This window comes from Amblyomma maculatum, chromosome 1 (assembly GCF_055883805.1).
Source record: "Amblyomma maculatum isolate TAMU_Amacu chromosome 1, ASM5588380v1, whole genome shotgun sequence".
NCBI classification, from domain to species: domain Eukaryota; kingdom Metazoa; phylum Arthropoda; class Arachnida; order Ixodida; family Ixodidae; genus Amblyomma; species Amblyomma maculatum.
In genome coordinates this window covers 42,509,594-42,532,628 of record NC_139344.1, presented here as the reverse complement: position 1 = coordinate 42,532,628, position 23,035 = coordinate 42,509,594, and the positions used below count along the sequence as shown (strand labels likewise).

At 43.6% G+C, this 23,035-nt stretch overlaps 1 protein-coding gene and 1 pseudogene across 1 annotated transcript in view; one reads left to right on the top strand and one right to left on the bottom strand.

Moving 5' to 3' along the window:
- Positions 1 to 769: 769 nt before the first annotated feature.
- Positions 770 to 23,035, bottom strand: part of LOC146202211 (uncharacterized) — a 140,856-nt gene continuing 118,590 nt past the window's right edge. The window contains exons 2-5 of the mRNA XM_084584262.1: positions 6,269 to 6,349; positions 5,179 to 5,256; positions 2,550 to 2,727; positions 770 to 945 (exon numbers count right to left, since the gene is read on the bottom strand). Of these exons, the coding sequence (XP_084440388.1) occupies positions 883 to 945; positions 2,550 to 2,727; positions 5,179 to 5,256; positions 6,269 to 6,315 (366 nt within the window). The 5' untranslated portion in view covers positions 6,316 to 6,349 and the 3' untranslated portion in view covers positions 770 to 882. The remainder of the gene's footprint in view (positions 946 to 2,549; positions 2,728 to 5,178; positions 5,257 to 6,268; positions 6,350 to 23,035) is intronic.
- LOC146202215 (uncharacterized) lies at positions 6,768 to 21,629 on the top strand (annotated as a pseudogene).

The following is a 23,035-nucleotide window of genomic DNA, read 5'->3' as shown; positions in this document are numbered from 1 at the left end:
GCGTCTCTATAGCACGACCTGCACTGCGAGCAATACTTTAACTCGAGATCACATGTAACTTCAAAACACTACGCATAGAAGACGAGAACAAGATGAATTACCGCGATTTCATTCTTTTCTATGTGATGTTTTGAATCTGCATTACTCGTTACAAAAATGAAACCCAGCTGCAGAGACTTACGTCTCAGGCGTACTGTCTGGATTGTCGATCCATTCAAGACCGCAAAACAAAGCAGGAGCTGGCCCACTCACGTGGTCTGCGCTCCGCTTAGAAATAATAAACAAAAGCTCCCCGCTGAAACACATTACGCTATTACATGCACACCGATGGTGATTATTCCCCGTCATCTTTAGTGCATGTAGCTGTTTCAGAGTTGTAAGATATTTCCTCACTTACCATCACACAGTCAGCAAACATTCAACTGCGCCGTGACGGAGATGGGTGAAATTCGCCCGTGGTAAGCGAGATAATGAATAAGCGTCAAAGGTTCACAAACAAGAAATATTATACAGCAGAGACGACACAAAGATATTATGTTTACCTCAAGCGAACACATTCAATGTGTTCTGAAAACCAGTGCAATATATGTAGTGCAATACTTCACAGAGGAATGAGTGGTTTGATGATTACTGCAGATGGTAAATTTGCAACACTGCGTTAATATCGCGGGAGCAGAACAAAACAGCACAATTTTTTGCAGGCAGCTCATTTTTGTCCAAAGAATATCACGGCAGCACAATTGCCAAAATAGCCAATTTTTGTGTGTCCTTTCTCATCAGAAAAACCAGGCTCCTGACGAGTTTTGGGTCGATGTCCGTGGTGTCTAGTTCAGCGACCACCGCTGTGGTAGCGAGCAGCGCAATCAGACACCATTCAGGCCGCTATTCGGGCCTGATGCTGTCCGCCAGCGCAGTCTCCAGAAGCCACGAGGAAGCACCGGAATGCTGCGTAATAACATAAGTCAACGTAGGTTCACGTATCACAGTTCACAGTTTTTGCGCGCACACATGCTCGTAATTTAGTGATTAATACATATTGGTACCGTACTTTTTTTTTTCGGTATATGACATACAACATTGTTTTGTGATTCACTAAAATTGATTGGCTGACTTTTACCAGCTAAACAAACGCTTAGCAATGGTTAAAAGGGGTTAACCAAGTTTGACGAGGGATACGTCTCTTTGTTTTGCTGATACTACTTGTTCTGCTGAGACCATGGAGCGCATATCCCATAATCACTCCCTTTACTGAAAACTTTTCACCTTTCTAGGCCAAACTTCATTAATGATGGTGAAGTAGTTAGTTTTGCGGTCATGCACCAGCTGTCGTCATGCCACAACACATTGGACGAGACTTGTCGCTAGATAGGCTAAGCGCCACTTTGACCTTGACTCAGCCGAAAGGTCACAACGACGGAACCAAGCGATCCTCAGGCATGTGCCCGGAGGAGTAGAGCTATTGCTCAAAGATAATCCTTACCGAGCCCGAAACAGCCGTCAGGAGAAAACATTTCTTTGTTGCCTTTCTAACGACAAATTACCGTACCCTAGGGAATAAAGGTCTCCATTACGCTGAAAAATTGTTCTGGGAGTGTGTGTAATGCCTGTCTACGATCACCCTTACGTAATAGCAAGTAATCCCGGATTTAAGCTCTAAAAGTTTTGGCCTGAGACAAGTGCTGCCACCACAGGGCTCTCCTTTTCGGTTATACAAGCACATAACTTTTAAGAGAACATTTGTACCCGCTAAACAAGCAGCTCAGTACGCACAGTCAGCCAATACCACTTAATACCTGTCCACTTCTGTTACATGCGTCCCTCTTAAAATCTACTGTTTCTCCTGGCACACACACGACGCGTAAAATGAGTTTTATTTCTCGGCTGCAAACGGCGAATGCAATTCTTTATCTGGCGCTCCCGTTTTAGCCCATCCTCTGTACCGGACAGGCTGTCTTCATATACACAGAGTATTTGCTGTTGCACCTGCTAATCACATAATCTAAAGTGACGAGCCAAACAAATTCTGCGCATCACTTGCGAGGCGCGCTTAACTAGTTAGTGAGCGCCACATTGCTTCTGTAGGCCAGGTTCCAGCCTCTACTAGCAAAACAGATTTTTATATTTTATTTGACTCGAAGTATATGGATTCGAGTGATAGCCATTTTTACCATGGCTCTACTATCTTTTTTACACTGTCTCTTCTCGTGTATCTCCGCCCTCTCCGCTTCTTTGTTTTTGTTCGCTTCACTCGCTCCCCTGAGATGCCTGGCTGTCGGTCGTCGATTTAGCTGAAAAACACAGCTCCCATCGCTGAACTGAGTGCCTGTTATATTCAGAGCTCGGTGTGCCTTCTTCAATGAAGTATTGCCATCTTTCAATTTTAGTTGGATTTTCTTTCAGGTTGAATCATTGGCCTTGACAGAGGTGCGTGCAATAGTTATGGACATATCTGCACATTGAAGTGAGGACACCCATATGAATGAAGCATGGAGCTTTATGTCCTGTAGCTGTGCTTGCCTGCCCTATTAATCGTGTAGTAATGTGCGCACCTTGGCTACCAGCTGCAGGGCGCTTCCTCCTAGCCGCACCAGTACCAGGTCCCAGGGCAAGCAGCGCAGAACCAGCCGCCAGCTGATGGCGCTGTCGGTCAGCATGGCATTGCCCAACGCCCGCGGGAAGCCAACCGCCACCATAGCGCACAACGAGGACATCGTGGTCGAGTCGACGCTGTGAGACCGCATGCTGTTATGTTAGTTGCTTTGCTATGCTTTTCAAGAGTGAGCATAGAAAACACCACATACAAGAATGCGGTGTATGTTTTCAAATTTTGCGTTTCTCTAAACACAAAGCATGCTGTTCATCGGTCTCTTCGGCACGCCGACTTTTCAAGGCCTCATTCCGACGTGCCTTCGCGTTCCGGCGCGCTACTGTTGCGGAGTTCCCTCCGAGCACCCAAGTACGCACTAAATTAATTTGAATTTCGGATGACGAGGACTAGATTTTTCAGATTCTTATCAGGAGCACGTCCCCCGGATACGAAAAGAAAATCATCCACAAATATACAATGGTGTGATACGCACCTGCGTTGCTATGCAGTATTGGTTGTGCATTTCGTTTTTACTTTGATTGTCTTCCGCTTGCACCTTTGAATACATTTCTTCTCGGGCAAAGGAAAAATGGCTGAGATGTAACCGTGCTGAACTTAGCCTGGCAAAGGGAAAGGATCGTTTTACCTGGTTTTGATTTGGTTAGGCTTAGGTTTAGACAAGGCCAGAGTTGGTTTTAAAGCGATTAAATTGCCGAGACTTTGGAGTCAAGAACGCTTTGAACTACAAGGTGGAACACGCGAGGCTGTATTCGCCATCAAAGCTCAAGGTCAAAGGTACAAGATCAAGATCAAAGGCCAAGCGGTGGTACTCCAAAGGTGGCATACATGGTTAAGCTATACAGCCACACCGTCACCTCTGGATCGTTTAAGTTCAAACAGCTTGGTGATACATACTGTAGTGAATCTTTCACTGCACTGCATTACTCTATCACACACGGATACTAAACACCCACAAAGGTCAGGCAACACGGGAAGTGGTTAAGGCTTTCGATAGAATTGTATCATACAAGCGAATTGTATCAGCAAACCAACTGTTTTACTGCGCGATAAGGAGATGCATTTTCTCAAGAATGCTCGAGATTTGTGCGCATGTCTGTGTGGCTTTTAGTTATGTGTTATGGTACATTTGCTTTCGTTCCCTTGCTTGTTCTATTGTATATAAAAGTTTCAGCGAATGAAACCCTTAGCAGTGAGTTAGCGCTTGTCCGTTGTTTTCCTTTCTCTTGTCGATCGGCTTTGACGCGTTTATATTATGAATCGCTACCAATTGGCCCAAATTAACGTTCTACTAAGTGTCCAGTGAGGTTGGGGCGCTTTTCATAAATCCAAACACCATATCACCAGCCTGACAACACCCAGTTCAGTTCAGTCGTTCAGTCGTGTCCGACTCTTCGTGACCCTATGGACCATTTCACGCCACGCAATTAATGGTATTGTGACTGGCCATAGGGTTTTCTTGGCAGGAAATACTGGAGTGGGTTGCCATTACCTTCTCCAGTGAATCACATTTTGTCAGAACTCTCTGCCGTGACCTGTCTATCTTGGGTGGCCCTACACAGCAGAGCTCACGACTTCATCGAGTTTCGCAAGCCCCTCCGCCACGACAAGGCAGTGATCCATGAAGGGGTGACAACACCCACAACAGGGCAAATGTCTCTCCCACGGCCCTCCAATTAACCCGGCCCAGTGCCAGCTGCATCTATTTAATCGCCGATAATTTCCTTCACAAAATAATTTTCAGCCGCCCTCGCTACGCATGCATCTTCTTATAATCCAATCATCCATAGCGCACAAAGCATATCTTACCTTCCCATTACATAACCTGCCCATTTCTTCTTCGCGATTTCGACTACAACTTGCATTTTTTTCTTGACACACTTTTCTCGCTTTCTGTATGTTACCTTAATCATGCACACTATTTATTCTCTCCCAGGCACAATAACATCCAATACATCAGTAGTGACCCGTATTTAGGTAGCCTTTTATTATTCACATCATCAGTTTTAGTCAACCCTGAATCGTCAGGCCAACGCACAAGGACTGGTGGCGTGCAGTAGGAAAACAACAAAAAGAAAGAAAGCAGGGATGTGGTGCCGCACTTCAGTTTCGAAGGCCTTTTTTTTTTTTTTTTCATTGCCGGAACACTGCAAGCCTAAGCATAAGTTTTACTATAAACAACATTTGCTAGGTCTTTGAAGGAAGGTTAGTTGCTTCGACGACTGTTTTGAGCATCGAAACGAAAAATTTCTCCAAGAATTGAGCAGGGTGAAGGAAGTGATCTGTTTACTCGTGCTAACCTCTCGTCCCAGCTGATAGAGTATAAGCCTTTAACTCTGGCTTCGAAACTGGACTGGTAACCTACGCTATCGCGTATATATCGCGGCCATCTTTTAGCTCTAAAACGAATGTGCCGAGAGCAGATCCAGGGTTACTTCTGAGCAACCGAAAAAATATACATATTGTTTAATTTTCAGCGAGAGTACTTAGTGACGGAAATATAAAGGGATAATGTATATATAAGAATATATGATTAGTCCAAGGCAATGGGTATTTTCTAGAGGCAAACGTACCCCAAGCAACGGCCTGTATCAATTGCAAGCGAAAGGCCGATTCCAAACAGCATCAGGAGGCCCACGATCTCCTTTGCACTGCAGGAGAGTTTAAAGTGCATCACGTAAGTGAGATAAAACCATACATTGGGTTAACCATTGTATTCTTTCATGGCAATACTTTAAGTCATACCCGACTGAGATTCGCCTATTTCTCCGAGGTTGCGCTCGTATTTTTTTCTGCCCATTGACTCCTATGTTGTTAAATTGAAACTGCTAAACATGTTTTAGAGGCATACCACTTAGAAAGCTCCTAGATGCAATGCCTTAGGAGTTTGCAATTGATTGTTACTTGAAAGGTTGTATTAGGCACAGATCGACAAAGGTCACTGTCAGAGGGCCAATGATAGCATGAAATTACCTCGGATAAAGCCAAAACTTTGGCATAGATGTTTTGTTTTGTTTCGTTTTTATTATGGTGTTTAATACCCTCATATGACTGAAACTTTGAGGGTTGCCGTAGTAGAGGGCGCTGGGTAATTTGAGTTTCATAGTTGTGTGTGATGGAATGATAAAGCAACATAACATTGAAGCAACAGAATTTATCATTGAATATATTTCCAGTTGCACCACAACGCACTAGAAAAAAAAATGCCGGTAAAGAAAAGTCCAAGGAAAAGTCCGAAGGCTTCCTGATCAAAACGGCAGACCGTCATTTTATGCGCAATGCCGCAATGCTTTAAATCCTCTACAATTATATTCTCCTCCTGGATAGCTTGATGTATTTCCTTGACTAAGAGTCTCGGAATGTGTTTATATGACTCGTGAAGCTGATCCGTTTCCTTTCGCTTCAATCTTTGGTCACTGCCAAATATTTACCACTCTCTTCACGTGGTCCCTACTCTACGGAAGCTAGACTCTTCAAAGCGCTGCTTTTTAGTATGGTATGTAATGTCGAAGTATTCTGAGCGCTTTAGTCGGTGCATAATAAACTCAGAACTGTCGTAAACGCATGGAAACATGTGTTGATTGAGGTTTGATGAGTGATGACAACATTCGCTAACAGAGGTGCTGAAACCGGCTGCGAACGCTGCTCCTTAGAAACACATACGTGATTGGACGTTGCCGTTCCCATTTTTCCTTGATGACCTCATGCATGGCAAAGGCGTAATCTTCAGTATGACTGACGTCCCTGAAATATAAGATATATGCCATTCATGAATACACTATTGTGATTTTCAACAAGGTTTCCCGTATTGTTCACTGTCATGCTTGTTCGCTTAGTAAATTTGGTATTTCATCGCCTGAATTACATTCGTAATTCAGGAAGGGAAGACGTACAAATACTCTGAAACATGAAAAAACCGCTATTATTTCTATTATTGTTAGCTTTTGGTCGAAACTACTGCTGAGCGCTCGACGTGACAAACCCCAGTGAATATATTATAAAGAACAGGGATTTTTGCTTCGCAGATTCCCTCGTTGAGAAGATCAATTGCCTTTAGTGTAATTGAGTATCATACCAGATAAGTCATAATGCGTATCAAGTATAAATGCTTATAGTGCGTTCTCCCCATACAAGAGGGGGGGGGAATACTTTAATTGACAGTATGAATACAGTGGCGTCCAATATATCGACTGTCAGCAAGGCCACGGATCACTACAGGTCCTCGCTGGGGTTTGGCAACCACGTAGGCCCGGTAAGGCAAGTAAGGTGTAGGTAGTGATGACGACGAAGTGAAATATAATGTAGTGTTCGTTCTGTAGTGTTCGGCCAATCTGACGGAATTCCTCTGGGCCCAGACCTTGAACCAAGCCTTGCATTCGACTGAGGGCAGGCAGAGCAGTGTTCGTCGGGCTACTGAGTGGTTGGAGATGCGGTGTTGCCGGGGGACATTTCCAATATTTTAAGCAAGGGTCCCAAATTTTGTCAGGAACCAAGTGTACCGGGCCATGAATTGCTCGCGCTGAATCGGCAAATAGCTAGGAAGGCTGCAGGAGAAGACCAACAAAGATGCCTACTTGATGGCGTGGACGCGCTGATGAAAACTGTCAGGACCTATGCAGGCTGTTCCAAGGATGGGTGGGGGAAGGTTGTATCCTTCTTCCAGCACAATAAGTTACGACTGCTTCAGTCGGACAAGGAAGGAGACTTCGTGGTGTTGACTGAAGAGGAATACCACAGGAGAGCGCAAGATGCGATCGCCATGAATTTCGAGGAAGTAAAGTCCAGCGCCACTAGAGTGAAGGGTAAAGAGGCTGCCTTGTGCAAAGTCTTGGTTCTCGACAGGTTAGCAAATGATATTGTTATACTAGGTGCAATGCTCTCTCAGTGTTTTTTACGGCTAAAACACATAAGCTGAATGTGCCTTTTAGGTCAGTTGTTAGTGAAAATGGTACTTGGCAGCATGTATTAAGCAAGTACCTTCAGAAGCATTTAAATTCACTGCAGATTCAAGACCCCTTTTTAACGAAGAATTCGAATGAAGTAGTGAGCTTTCTCGAGGGCAATGCGTCGATTGGCTATGTATTCTCTGTAGACGTGGAAGATTTATTTTATTCGGTGCCTCATGCTGCCCTGTTTGTTGCTGTTAGAGATGCTATTGAAGAAAGTGGGGTTGTGCGATTTCAGAACTCTAGTGGTCTAACAGTGGATAATTTTATACGTGTGCTTGAGTTTTATATTGGTGTTACGTTTATCTCTTTTGAGAACAGATTTTATCGCCAGAAACAAGGGATATGCATTGGTTCTTGTGTTGCCCCGGTTCTTTGTAATGTGTTTTTAGCTTTTGTTGACCGCGCCCTTGAGCAGAGCTTTAATGGGAAAGGTGTGCTAAAGGTATTTCGGTACGTGGATGATTTTCTGATTATTATTAACAAGCTTCCAAACTCGACGTACACTGGCGCGGTGGGTGGGATTTTGGACGACTTTCGGCAGAATGGGAGAGGTCTGGTTTTCACTCATGAACTTCCTTCGCAGGGTTCATTGCAGGTTTTAGATATTAACGTTACTTTAGGGAATGGTCATGTTTGTTGGTTGTACGCTCCGCGGGCACAGAAACAACTTTTGCCCTACTCTTCGGCACATTCTAAAACTGTTAAAAGAGCTATCGCTAGCCAATGCTTAGGGTCTGCCCTCACGAAGTCGTGCCCACATGCTGTGCAGTCGAGTTTTAATAGGCAAATACAGCGGTTGCTGCCTGCTGGTTACCCCTGCGCGGTCATTATGTCAGTAACGGAAGCCCTGCTTCAGAAAACCAAGCGAGCCATGTTTGGGAAAAAAACTGCTCCGGTGTGAAATACGGCTAAACCTGTTGTGGTACCGTATATGCATAAGGTTGCGCACCACGTGAAGAAAGTGGCGAACAGACATGGCGTGCCGGCGGTGTTCTCCGCTCCGAAGAAGACGGCGGAGCTGTGCTCACGCATTTCGCGTGTTGGAAAACCGAGCGGTTGTGAGAAAAAACATGCTAAGCGGTTTGTCGACTGCTGCATGGGGGTCGTATATGAGATCCCGCTGACCTGTGGGAAGGCCTACATTGGCCAGACCGGGCGCTGTATCAATGATCGAGCAGGGGATCATTTGCGGGCTTTAAGGAGTGGAGGGTCAAATTTGGCAGCGCATTGCGCGAACTGCACTGCGTGCGGGCCGCGACTGGATAACATTAAGATTCTGCGCAGAGGCCGTGATAAGACAGCGCGAGAGCTTTTGGAGGCATTCCATATCGGGAAAAGGGGAGATAGGTGTGTCAGCGATACGTCGGTGCGGCTCTGGAAGGCAGAGATCAGTTTCTTGATCGTGTTTTGTGATATTCCTTGATCATGTTTTGTAATATTCCTTATTTTGACTCTGTCTTTATGTTATTGATATATACTGCGCATGACCCCTTTTCAGCATATATTTGCTGTTATTGCTGCAAATAAACCAGATGAGAGTTAGCGCGTGTCCTGTGTCTTCTTCTCTTGTGTGCGTCTTCCTGTGCGCTTTATCTTCAGTCGAGTTGCAATGCACCATCTAGCCCAACTTCAAGTTTTGTTAAATGCAGTGTTCATTGTCGGCGTCGGAGGGGCAGCAGTCAGGGCTGCGGAGCTGCTCTACACGTTTTCAGTGATACAGAAGTCTCCTCACAGAAGATGCAATGACGTAGGATGAATTATTAGCAACTATAAAATTTCAGTGCTTAAAAACGGTTACATTAAATTGCTTTTATATGTTACAAAATCGATAAGGCTATGCTTTGAGAAAGAAATGTCGTGTATAAGCAATGGGAAAATAGGCGCCGTGCCCGTAGCATAACATTGAGGGAGCAAAATGTCCTCATTTTAGTAAGGCGGTTGATTTACGTGTATTGGATCACGCATTCATAAGTAAGATCTTTAAGATCAACGTTTTTGCACTTCCAAATGCATTATTATTTTGCAGTTCCCCTTCTTTAATTCCCAGAGCTCGCTTAAGTTTAAGAGCTCGCTTAGTCGTTATCGAAGCTAACTCGAACTAAATGAATCAAGTGGGACAATAAACCAAATCTACGTATGTTTTTCTTTGATCTATGTTGGCTATCAACTGGGCGACCAAATCTGGGTGTGGACACCAGTCCGCCTCCAAGGCTTGTTTGAGAAACTTCTTCCCCGTTACTTTGAGCCCTACAAAGTGTTACGCAGTGTCCGTGACATCAAGCTATGAAGTGATTACAGATGGCTCCGGAGTCGACACAACCAAAACGTCAAAAGCCCAGCTTCGACATGGCGCACATTGTGCAGCTTAAGCCGTACTGTTTTGTTGACGCACGGCCACCGATGTCAGCATGTCTTGTTTTTTGCCTGTCTTGATTTCCGTACTGTTCATTCTCGCGTTCTTCATTTTTCTTCATTCTTTTTTTTTTCGGAAGCGGGAGGAAAGGGGGGGGGGGGGGGGTTAATGCCACCTAGCATGACTGAAGAACAAAGGACGACAAGTGTCACTCGCGCTTGCGCGTCTGTGTAGTTCGAGCCGTTTCCTTTGGACTAGCCCCCTGTCATTTTTAAAAGCTCCTTGCCTTCTTATTGCCACCTCCGAGCCACCGAACATGCGACAATGTTTTCTATAAAAGCCTCGACTAGTGAGAGAAGAAAGTTGCAACAAAATTGGTGACTTTATAGAGATTCTAGCTCTGCCCTTCAATGCTAAATTTATATAAAATTTTATCACGTGCTGTAACTTTATAGCATTTCTACCACATATTTTAGGGTGTATGTGGAATCGCTTAAGATTCGTAGTAGATCTTCGAACTATGCATGAGGGAAGGAGTGGTGTGCCTTCATTTGAGACAAATTCTGCGAGCACATTGCCCATATTCAGGGTTTGCGTCATTATCGAAGTGTTGCTATCTCACGTGACCTCTAGTCATCTGATTGGTCGTAACGCCGGAACCGGGTGTTGCCACTGCGGAACAGGAAGAGGTGGCAACATCATGTTCCGGCGTTTCCACCAATCAGATGACTCGAGGTCACGTGAGATAGCGACACTTTCGATAACGACGCAAGCTCCGAATACGGTCTCAGGAGAGTTGGTACCTTGTTGCAGGCCAAGGAAGCATGTCCTGTTCATGGTGTAATTCAAGTGACAGTGGAGCTAGGCCCCTTAACAGAAGGGTTGCAAAATCTTCTACTCTCTAAAGCGGTGTTCCTAACGCACTTGTCAGTGAGGTAGAAACGGTAGATGAAGACCCAAAACACCACGATCGAAATCAGAGGCACGGCGAAAAGGATGACCAGGTACGAGGACATGTTGAGCGGGCTCGGTTTCTTCTGGCTGCATGTGCGACAGTGGAAAGAGAAAACACACACACACAAAAAGAGAGTTCTTGCCTTTTCAAAATAAAGTAAAAATCTAAAATACGTAATTGGCATATAACGTTGTAAGACCCATCTACGCAGGTGAAGTGTCCACTGAATTAAAGATGGAGGAATAAACGAGAGAAGGTATAATATTTCGTATTTTGGTCCAGAAAATAATGGTCGAATTATTATTCTCTAAGCTGGGTTGTAGCGTATACCGTAGTCTCATTCTGCCAGGAGCTAGAACAATGATCCGAAGTAAAATATATTCTCAACCCCCATTATCAAATAGCTAACATTTATAATTTCCTTTCATGGCCAAACAAATTCGTTCTCAGTTTATTCTCAATTTATTGCTCATACAATATCCGTCGTTACTCGTACACAGTTGCTCTATTCTTCAAATGTGTGCTGTTATGGCGCCGAACGGCAGAAAATGCTTTCATAAGCGAAGGTTTACTGTCAGAAGCAGGTTTTCAAGGAGTTTGGGATGGACAATACTGCACTTCCTTTTATATCGGACTGGTAGATGGTAAATGCGCAGGAGGATAACACCCTGATAGCGACTGCAAGGCTTATCAGCAATGCATGGCTGTATTTCCAGTGTTATTGAGCCTGTAGGGAAGGAGCAAGCTTCTTTGACGAATCTTTAATAAAGGCCGCAGAGGGTGCATGCTCATTTGGTTCACATGCATGGGTTGTGAAATATTGAATGCGGTGTCTTACGCGGCTTAGACGTCGTCGATGATGAGCCTGGCTGTACATCTGAAGCTGCACTCGGTAGCCACGAGACAAGTGTAGGCCACGCCTACCACCAGCACAGTCTGTATTCGCCTGTACACCCTGGACACAGATATGGGGTAGAGGGTATTAAAACATCTATAATCTATTTATAAACTCTAAACCTGAATGCGATCGGGTGATTCTAACTTAAGGTTCCGTATTCTGAACACAGTAATTGCCATCAGTCACAAATCGTAAAATCTGTAGTTTACTATGCACTATGTGTAAACTGTCAGCTCACTAAGCTGATTTCATGAGAGCTCGATAAAAGGGCCAGTCATTTCTGAACCTGGTCTACAATCACGCTCAAAAACATAATGACGCGAAACAAAAAATACCTGCTTGCCCGAGAGACGGTTTGTAGGATAAGTTTGAGCCAAACAAAATATGAAGTCCTCAGAGTCATCCATCCCAGGAGCGCGAATAATCCCAGGAGCGCGAATAATATCTTATTATATTTCCAAACTTAGATATGAATAGCGTAGCTCTGCCACGAACCGAATGCGCATAGTGTAGCTTCGCTGTATACCGAATCTAATAATAACAGAACTTTAACTTTCGCTACTCTTCAGAACAGTTGTGCCAAACGAGTAATACTGCAAAACAGTGCATCCGGGATTGTAAAATGCGCCGATAAATCTACACCAAAAATCACTATTAAAGTGCTGTAACCTCGGTATGTAAACTATGAGCCTCAAGTTAACCCAAAGAAAAAAAATTACTAGGGTTTCAAATAAGGTTACACAGAGTGAGACGCGGGAAAGCACGGTTTAATAAATTTAAGCTGTTGGTCGCTATTTACTTTTTTTTTCTTTAAATTTCGATTTGGTTACGCTTATCCTAGTGTGGTCTGACGCACCGTAGATTGCGCAGTGCGCCTATGCAGGCAACCATGAGGCGCAGCAAGATGCTATATTATTTATTTATTTATTTTTGTTATTTTTAGTTTTTCTTTTATTCTTTTATCCCACTAATTATCATAAAATATTATTTTATTACCATGTTGGTAATTACCATCATCACGATTTATCATTTTTACATACCCTACTAATGCTTTCATTAGAAATTGGTTTACAAGGAAAGAAAGGCGCTGTGTCTGTGGCGCTCATCCTGAAGGCCCGGGTAGACCTCGTGAAATAGTACATTTGCACTAAAATAATTTTTCCCATCAATGATGACCGAGTGTATACAAGATCCCCATCTCAGGAGATGAGATGGCAAACATTTGCTTACGAGAAAGAGGAGGTGCAAGAAAAAAAAAGCTATAAAATAAGAGATTAGACCTCTCTGAGCTAGCCATGTTGTCCATGCAGCCCCAATATAAGCCATGCAAGAGCATTATGAACACAGGCACATGAACGAATCACTTAACTGAGCTAATTGTCACCCCCCAGCGGTTAACAAAAGCGGCGCATCACCTTCTTTCTCAGCGACGAACGTCACGATTACCGTATGGGCAATGATGGGTATGCAAATGGGTTTGTGCGCACGCGAATGAGTAACATAGTGAGGTGACACCATGTGACTTCAGTCAGATGTGGGCTCGTTGGTTCATCTGCCCATCACGGCGAATCCTGTTGTCATGACGTTCGCTGCATGGAAAGAAGGCGATGCACCGGCCTTGTGATGCTCTCGGTGGTGAAGAGCTGATCTGTTCTTACCGTCCGCACCAATCATTGCAGAATTATACGTGCTGTTTGCGTTGGTCTTGTTCTTGGAACATTCATCAACGAATATTATTATGACGTGCTTCAAGCATTCTTATGTTGAAAAAGAATTCATAATCCTTAGTACATAGTCGACACATTTCGAATAATTTTGAATATACAGTAACTGATTCGCTCGAGCATTAGATATTTGCATCACCATTGGAAGTTTTCGGATATTCGCACCCATACTCAGAGCCCTCTGGCAGATGTCATACGGTACTTTTCTACCTAGGCACTATGAAGAAAAACGATTCTTTGCAAACTGCAGACTCCTTGGAAACATACGTTTCTCCGAGCTCATGTCTTGACGTGTCACCAATGTGACCTGAAAAGTATAAAAAAAGTGTACTCATGTAAAAATATACAGTTGGTACGTAACATGCACTGAGCCCTGGCAGAACTGTTTACAGGCTAAGTTTGAACGCATAAAATAGATTATCCCTTTTTCTTTTTGGTTTGTGGGATTTAATGTCCCAAAGCAACTCAGGCTATGAGAGACGCCGTAGTGGAGGGTTCCGGAAATTTCGACCATCTGGGGTTCTTTAACGTGCACTGACATCGCACAACAAACGGAAGCCTTGCATATGGCATTCATTCCTGCATCCTTGGGCTCAGAAGTCGAGAGCCCTAACCGTTGCACTACCTCGGCGTGGCCCTCGGAGTGAATTTATGCCCAGAAAAGGCGCACATGTCGGGCTTGCGAGTGGTCTTATTCGCGAACTCGGCTCAAAAGCATAACCTTCACATGAGTCTTGTTACGCTGGCTAAGTGGCTTTGGTGTTCAACTGATGGGCTCAACGATTCTATTTATTCATTTATTTACTATGCACCCTGCAGTCCCAAGGCGTTACAGCAGGGGAATAAATTTCACAGACAGCATCAAGGTATGCAAAAAAAGTGCAAACAGATCTTGTGAACAGATACAGAAACAAACAACTACAGTGCGTGGGACTAGATCTCGTTCAGTGAGGAAACAAACGTGTTGCTACTAGCGCCCGCCACATGCGCCGGAAGCTTATTCCGTTCAGTGATTGTTTTTAGGAAAAAAAAAAAGAGAGGAATTTCATGTAATTTGTGTTGCACTTAATTTTGCGAATCTTATTTTCGTGGTCCCTTCCAGCTGACAGGGCTTGAATATATTTTGCCTCTCCCTTTTTGTCATTGTATAATATATGGAGTGCATCAGATTTATCCTACTTTTTTGCCTTTCCGCCAATAGTTTTAGTCCGACTGTGGTTTTCATTTCAGTGATGTTTGCGCGTCTCTTGAATATGGCTTTAATATGAACTTGGCTTCCCGGTTTTGTAAACGTTTTTAATAACAGCTACCGATCTTGTAGATGAAATTGCGTTGATTGGGATTCCATACGACGAGCGTGCTCCAAGTGCGGCCTTACCAGAGCCTTATAAGTTGGAAGTTTTAATTTATGGGCAGCATTACGAGGTGTATGGTTTACTAAGTTAAGGATTTCTCTTATTTACGTGTTGATGGCATGTGAGATCTCAGAAAGTAACACTTAGGTATTTTAGTTCGGCCTTTAGTTTCAGCATACTATTTTCAATTTCGAACGAAAGCTATTACCCTTTTTTTATCGAAAATGTTAGATGATAACATTTCTCAGTATTTAACTGTAGCTCCCAAGACTAGGTTGTTGTTTAAATCTTCCTGCAGAATTTCCGTATCACGGCAATTCAATTTTGCAAGCTATACAATCGTCGACAAATAATCTAATCAAAGAAGGAAGCGGAATCTAAAAATTCGTGAAATCACTTGTGTTATCTACTACGGTACTGCGCTATATTGATCATGTGCTGGAGTTACCAAAGAATGCGAATTCTTGAACTAGCCTTGTTTAGCGAGTGCACGCAATACTAAAACACAAAGCGTACTGGTGTTTTCGGATATTTCGAAGTTTTGGGATGATAGCACCATTGCTCAGACTCCTTCGATAAACAACCATTCTTTGTAAACTGCGGACCCATTGGAAGCATACGTTTCTCCGAGGCGTCGACGCTGGCGTTGTCAGCAAAAAATCACAAGAATAGCGCTGGCAGCTCACATGGCTATGCGCACTGACTGGACGATGTGTTTGCCTGATGTTATATTTGGCAGGAACTGTTAACAAGGTCCTATTTTTTCACATGGGAGGGTGATATCAGAATCAGCCTGCCTTAACATCTTATTCGCGTTACCCCTAGACCACGTAGGCACGCTACGGTTTGATTAAAGCGGGGCTTTATACGTGGGGTGGTAGGCTACGCTATCGCGTCATACTCTTAAAGGCGGATGTCAAGTGTGAACTATAATTGTGTGCCTCTGAATATGATTTTCAAATTTCGAAGGTATTATTCAGAATTCTCACAACTGGATTAGGGGCTCACATTGCTTATCAGTGCCATCAGATTATGTCATGCCGTGTGGTACAGTCACTGCCATAGTTACGTGCGCCACGGACGCAACTGAACCAAGAAGATGGTTCAGAGGCTTTCTACAATATTTCTGATCTAGAGAAACAAGCGACACACTGGAGCATGTCCCAACGGCAGTTCAGTGTGACAGACGGGAGGGCATGAAAGTAAGTGGGCATTTCATTGTCACCTGACTACAGCTGCCATACCTTCTCTTTCCCTTGCCGGGAACTGCTTGACCTGAAAGACAGTCCGCTCGCGGACTGTCTCTTGCTTCGTGGCACTGACGTCGGGCGAGTTCCCCTTACTCGAAGAAGCGGATATCCAGCGAAGACTGGACACATCGCTTCCGCTGGATTGTGACCTGAACGGCAAGCGCACTGCAGTATATCACATACTGCAGGGATAAAGTTTTCGCGTGTAACATGTAAATAAAGGCGTTAAACGAATCACTGCATATAGTATACCACATAATTCATTTCATTTATTTTACCCTCAAGGCCCGAGGCATTTAAGAGGGGAGTGGTAGAATACAATAGATATATATAGAGTGCAGTAGATATGCAGTTATGTACAGGGTGTTACAATTCTAATCATATAATATTAGCTGACGCTGAACAAAAACGCTGATGATCAATGATAGATGCAGCATATTCCAACTTACTGCGAACTAGAGATTTGTAGAGCAGAAGTTTAAGTGTGATGGGAGCAGAGAAAAAGTTGCGACGAAGGTAGCCGAGAGCGCGGTTGGCATTGTTAATTACGGAAGTGATGTGAAAAGACCAAGTTAGATGCCTTGTTATGTGAACGCCTCTGCAAATAAATGAATGTTAGAAGAAACGCAAAAATAGAGGACAATGAGGATAAATAGTTCACGTGTAATAAGTAAACAGATGTCGTCTACTGTAATTACAACCTTTTAGCGCTTTTAGACAATGGCATGCACGAAGAGCACAATTATCATCATCATCATCAGTAGCAGCAGCAGAAACAGCCGGACTATACCAATTGCAGGGCATGGGCCTCCCCATATTCCTCCAATTAACCCGGTTCTGGGTTACCTGCATCCACTTGACCCCCACAACCTTCATAATCTTATTCGCCCATCTGGCTTTCAGCCAACCCCCGGCTACACCTGCCTTCCCTTGAAATCTAATATTACCCTCAGCGACCATCTGGTATCCTCCCTCCGCTCAACATGCCCTGTCCGTGGTCATTTCTTCTTCTTGATTTCTTCAAAAAGCGATTAACTCGAGTTTTTTCTCTGGCCCACACTGCACCCTCCTTGTCCCTAATAATGGTAACTACCAATTGTTGTTCCGAACGAAGAGCGCTTTGTTGTAAAATCTTTCTTGAAGGCAGTCCATCTCCGGAATGCCTCAGTGGTGGCGCCTTCGTACTCATTCGTCCGTGGCCGCAGCATTCATCAGTGGCCACACCAGATTTATTTACTATCGCCTCGATTCCTATCTCATGACAAATAAATAACGTTCTTCCGGAGACATTAGGTTCTTATTGTACGCTGATGAAGTCACTGTGTGGTGCAGTGATCTGCTGATCCAGCGTCTGCACTACATTCCCCAAAGAATATTACATCTATTACCGCCACTTATGCTTCATTCATCAACCCTCAGCTTTTCGTGATAAACAGCATGTTCGTGTTAGGGGCACCATAAACTCCCTGCAACACTAATATTTCCCTATATGTCCAGAATGAATCTACAAGAACATGCGAGAGTAAAACTCCTGCGTCTGAAGAGCCACCAGACGGGAAAAAGCAATGCTTCATTTTTCTTTTAAAGACAAAAGAAACAACAACAGAAAATTCAAATGTCCTGCTCAAATATGCTGTTTTTTTAATTATAAACTGGTTTATCTAAACTGTAATGCCTAAAAGTCTAAACTGAAGATTCTAGTTAAAAGCATCTTTTGATGCGCTATTTGATTAGTCAATCTTTCATAGCGTTCACAGGAAAACTAACAACTAAAAAATGTCCAGAAAAAAGCGGAGGTTTCGTCTTGCGCCCCCGTAGTTCTATTCGTTATTTTCGCCTTGCTAGTCCTTCAAGCACCAGGCGGATAAATGTTGAGGCATAAGAAGGAATGAAAATTATGCGCTACAGCACGAGCAGGGCAAAGTCATTGCTAATATAAATAAGGTAGTTAACGTAGCCGAGGTGTTATACACTGATCTATGCAGTAACCGAAGTAACCGGGACTCTAATAACGAGACAGCGGAGTAGATGAACTGGGCTGTGCGCCGGTAACGAAAGCGAATGTAAACTAAACCTTGGAAGCAATGCGAAGGACAAAAGCAGCGGACAAGGATTAGATGTCTGCAGCACTGTTCATGGACAGCCGGGAAGATGGGGAGATTTTTTTAGAGAAGCTCGCCGCCCTGTGTGTACAAAGCCTCAATACCTTGATCTTCTGTGATGCTTGGAAGAACGACAATATTATCTTAAAGGAGCCTAAAACGTTAAGATTACTCTAATGCAAGAAACTCACAGAGATTGCATTTGTGATAAAGGCTCTGCATGGAGCTTATGCACCAGCGTCAGCCCATGACTTCAGTGGATATGCGGTGGCGCTGGCGTCAGGAGTGACTTTCGTGGCGTATGCAAAAACCTTTGTCACGTCTGCATTGGTTTTCGCGGCGCTTGCTGTGCTTCCGAGTACAATTACCAATATTCCGGCAACATGGGGTGCCGCTGATTGCGCCCCCAGAAAAAATAACGAAGACGAAGGCTGTTTTCAGATGTTTCTCGCGGTCAGATAGACACTGAAGCGAAGGGCAGCGTAGTAGAGCACTACCCTTCGAGGACAGATCGCCTTCATCGCGCGTTGCATTTCTGCATTGAAACTTGATTACTCGTTTCAGGCTCTTAGTAGTTGTGGTTGCTCTTCGTTGACGCGACGAACAGTGTAAGAACTAACGCCCGAAGTTCTTGCACGTTTTGTTGTAATTTCAAGGTCAGAAGTTTAGACAAGATATTTCATGTGCATGGGATCTTAAACGCAGGGTGGCCAAGCTTACAAAACCTATTCACCTGTACTATACTGCCGGAATTCTGTTCTTACAGGAAATGACAGAAAAGCTGCGGCCAGCTCATGGCGAGCCGCTAAGCGCGCTGTTGCCGATATATCTGCTTTGCTCCATTTTCACTTTTACGAGTTTGAAGAAGTTACCCTTCCGTCATCGCAGCCCTAGAAAGGGAGTAAACGTTGCTAGGATCTCTACGCAGTCACTCAGTGTTCTTTCTCAGATTATCTCAATTCTTTTATTAAAGTTAAGTCATTGAGAACCTGACTAAGACGAAAAATGTCCACGTATAATTATGGCATATATGATATATGTAGTGCAATGTCCAAAAGGAAAATCGGTTATGAGGAATACAATATAAGCGTAATAAGGTGACGTATGTTTCAATAAACAATTTCATGGTTTATTACAAAAACTCGGAAAAGTGAGCTTAATTTTCGCTGCAAGTTCATGGAAGATGTTTATATATAATGTTTGCATTTGCGCTTTCGCCTGTCTCCTATAAATCCAAGCATGGAACATGAGAACGTTCTTGAGGACCGCCAATGTAGTCATTATCTGTGAATGACCTGGACTTATAAACATTTTATTTTTTTCATCAACAGATTAGAATAGTTTAAATTGGCAGCGCAATCTGCGAAGATACAAAGAATAAACGAGGTCGAGTGCCTCTCATCGGAAGAAACTTTACGGCTGAAGATGCCGAATAATTTTCTACGTTCTCTAGAGTGAGTGGTTTTCGCAGTAGCAGAAGACCCACCAAAGGTTCTAATATGAAAAAGAGGCTTCCAGTAGTTCATGGTGACATCCACGTCCTTGAATTCGCTAACGATCGGCCCGCTAGTTGAGGAGTGTGGGCAATTACTATTTCTCATACCATGCGCTTTCCAGTTTTCATTTAACTTAATCACAGTAGAGCCGCCCACCGTAGCCGCACTGGTGCTGCCAAGGAGAAGGAAGCTGATAAGAACACTGCCCGGTAAAAACAGTTAGGGAATAGGCTGGAAACTTACAGAACTTCTCTCCAGGCATAAACAGAAACGTTTCTTAGCACAAGAGGCGCAGATGCTTCGAAATAATTTTTTTTTTGTTTCGAAAGCAGCGTCGCTTGGCGCAGGGTAGGCACGCACGTATAGATATTGGAGAGGGACATTGATCACGTTATCTCTAATTGTAATGACACAATAGTTCAGCTAGAACAATGATCCTCATATAATTCTATGAGGGTTAACGAGAATAAAACAAAAGCGGTTATCTTTCGGGCAAAGAATAAGCCAATCCTGCCTCATGCCGATATTATTTTAACTCTCGTTCTGTTGACATAGTTAAACATTTCAAATGCCTTGGTGTTGCATTTACTGCGCACATGTCCTGGGAACCTCATGTGAACTTACTAGTGACAAATCTAGCTCGAATAACTTGAATAATCGGTCGTCTCAGATACATTCTTTTTTCAAAACTTAAACTATTGGTCTATAATTCCCTTTTATACTCACACGTTAACTATTGCCAACTTGTCTGGGGTACAACCACATCCTCCAACCTACAAAAAGTTTACGTTATGCAGAAACGATACCTGCGCCACGTGTACAACACTGGTTACAACGCAACAACCGCAGGTTTTTTTTTTTTTTCATAGAGCGCATGTTATTACGGCTTACCATCTATACCTCTATCGTTTGAGTACTAGGTTCAAATATGAAGTCAGGTATAATATACATAACCTTGATACTCTGAGCATTTAGAAAAGAATGAGCAATATTACGCTACCAGACACAGAGAATATTGGAAAGTCGTTGCACCCCGTTTAAGCTCTGGCATGGAACGCTTGTTATTCTTTACCACCACTGTTAAACCATTATCTGTCTACTAACTTTGACTTATTTATCTGCTCCACTGCGAAGCTTCGATCTATGTTTACAGAAGATGAAAAATGATTTTGCTTATCCTGGGATTTTGTTTCTCGGACTCCCTTGTTTTACTTTTTGTTCTGCACTGATCAAGTGTTTTTTATTTGCTTGAATGTATTTCATTGTTGTTGCCCAAACACCACTCATTGACTAGGCCTACAGACTCGTCAAGCCACCTCTTCGCAGCTTTTTTTCCGTCGTCCTCCATCTGTGGAATGTGCATGGTGGAAATAAAAATTTGATTTGATTCGATTTATTTCAATAGGTGAGAAACGGGTCTTCAGTCAGAAAAGGCGCGCGCTGAACTTTGCCAGTCTCATCTTCAGCCCTAATCTCATAGATTGGTGGAGCAAAATTTCGCAAGTTAGATGCAACATATTTTGATAAATGTGCAATTGGGCTTGGTCAAAGCAGTGGCAAGCTTTAATCGGCTTGCTAACCGCAGAAAGAGTCTAATTACCCTGAATTGTCTGGCTTTTCCGCCTTTGAGAAAAGGCTTCGAGACCTCGTCCGTTTCGGTGCTGTTGAAGTCGACGAGACGCTCGGTAAGGGCAGGCCCGCCCTTCCCCTGGACGGCTGCCCAGTGCTGATCTTGCTTTGTGGCGTGTACCAACCGGTTCGAAGATTCAGAGTGGGAGTAATGAAGCGCGGGAACGTGGGACCAGCGCTCTGCATGCTTCTACCGGAACTGGAAGTCAGCGGTGGCGCAGATAGGCGACGTTGCCTCTTGGTGTATGACCCTGCTGAGGACCTCTTCACTCGATGGAACTTCACTGCTGACGTCTCGGTGCCAGACCGCTAGGAATGAAAAAAATCGAGGGGCAGCAATCAATGTAGAGAAACCAACAACCTCCAGAGCCAATCAGCTGACATATAGAAGTTCTCGTATCGAGACAGGAGCAGTCCCTGCTCGCTGCAGTTCATTCACTTTCATTTATACAATTTTTGACTGCCAATAAATGTCACTGACACCTATGGCTTGCTCATTTTATATTGCAGCTTGTGTGTTTGTATGTACGTGTATGTATGTGTTCATGTATGAACATATATACGCAACTACTTGCCCTGTTTCGTATATCGCCACGCGTATTACATCGCCTATGGAGCTACAATACGTACAAATAAAAGATTGTAGAAGACATCGTCCTTGATTTCGGTTCTACGTGAGGTTCTTGTCCCCAGTGGAGAGAAACGATACAGCGAGCAAAATCTTTCGGATTAGCTTTGCGAGATATGTCTAATGCTGCTTCTTTTCGAAAGGTAACATGGCAAGGGAGTTTGTTACGCTTCTTAGGTGGAAGATAAGAACCGTTTTCCTCACCTGTGAGACCTTATGGTTTTCGGTGGTGTAGTAAGGGCTCGGTTGCAAACAGCCTTACCTCAAATGTCTTAAATAATTTATGTCCGTTAAGCACCCTGTGTATCTCATTGCACAGCCACCATATCTAATGGTATAGTGACACTTGACAAGTTAAACGCAAAAGCTTTGGGTTAACGTTGCTGCAAATGGGGCGTGGTCAAACCAGTGGCCTGCCTGGTTACAATTGACAAGAATGGTAGACGGTACTCGTAGCGCTACATACCAGTAGCCAACCCCCAATTGTGTTGCGTATGTTAGTATAGTAACCACATTAAAAATGAGCCTAATTGTTTGCTCATTCTAGATCACCTGAGGGCTCCCTTCGGCATGCAGCTCATCATGCGCTAAAATATATAGACGTTGCGCAGTGACCTCATAGTCAGCACCGTTTTGGCCGAGTAGGAAATAGATTTTTCTGAAGTATAATGTTCTGTTCGTGTTCTCCTTCTTTGATTGCAGGATCATATTATAAGCTGTAAATATTTACATAAACCAAATTACAGTGTTAATACAGGTCTCGCGAAGTTAAAAGAAATAGTTCGCCACTCATCAGTTTAACTTTTTCTCATTAGGAGGTCTCACCAGCTCGAAGACAAATGAAATTTGAAAGTTTTGTGTTCATAGATGACAATATTTAACTCCAAATTGCAAATACCACCCTGGAACGAAAGTATGAGCTCTTCCACTTGTGCGAACAAGGAATGACAATGCGAGCGAAATTTTGTCCCATTTAGTTTTGTGTGAGAGGGTTTCTGCAGAATTCGACCTCATCAGAAGCCATGTTTTTAAGAGTACAATAAAGGATCCTAGCCACAGCTAGCTACACGCTTTCGTCGTCAGCGTTCTGT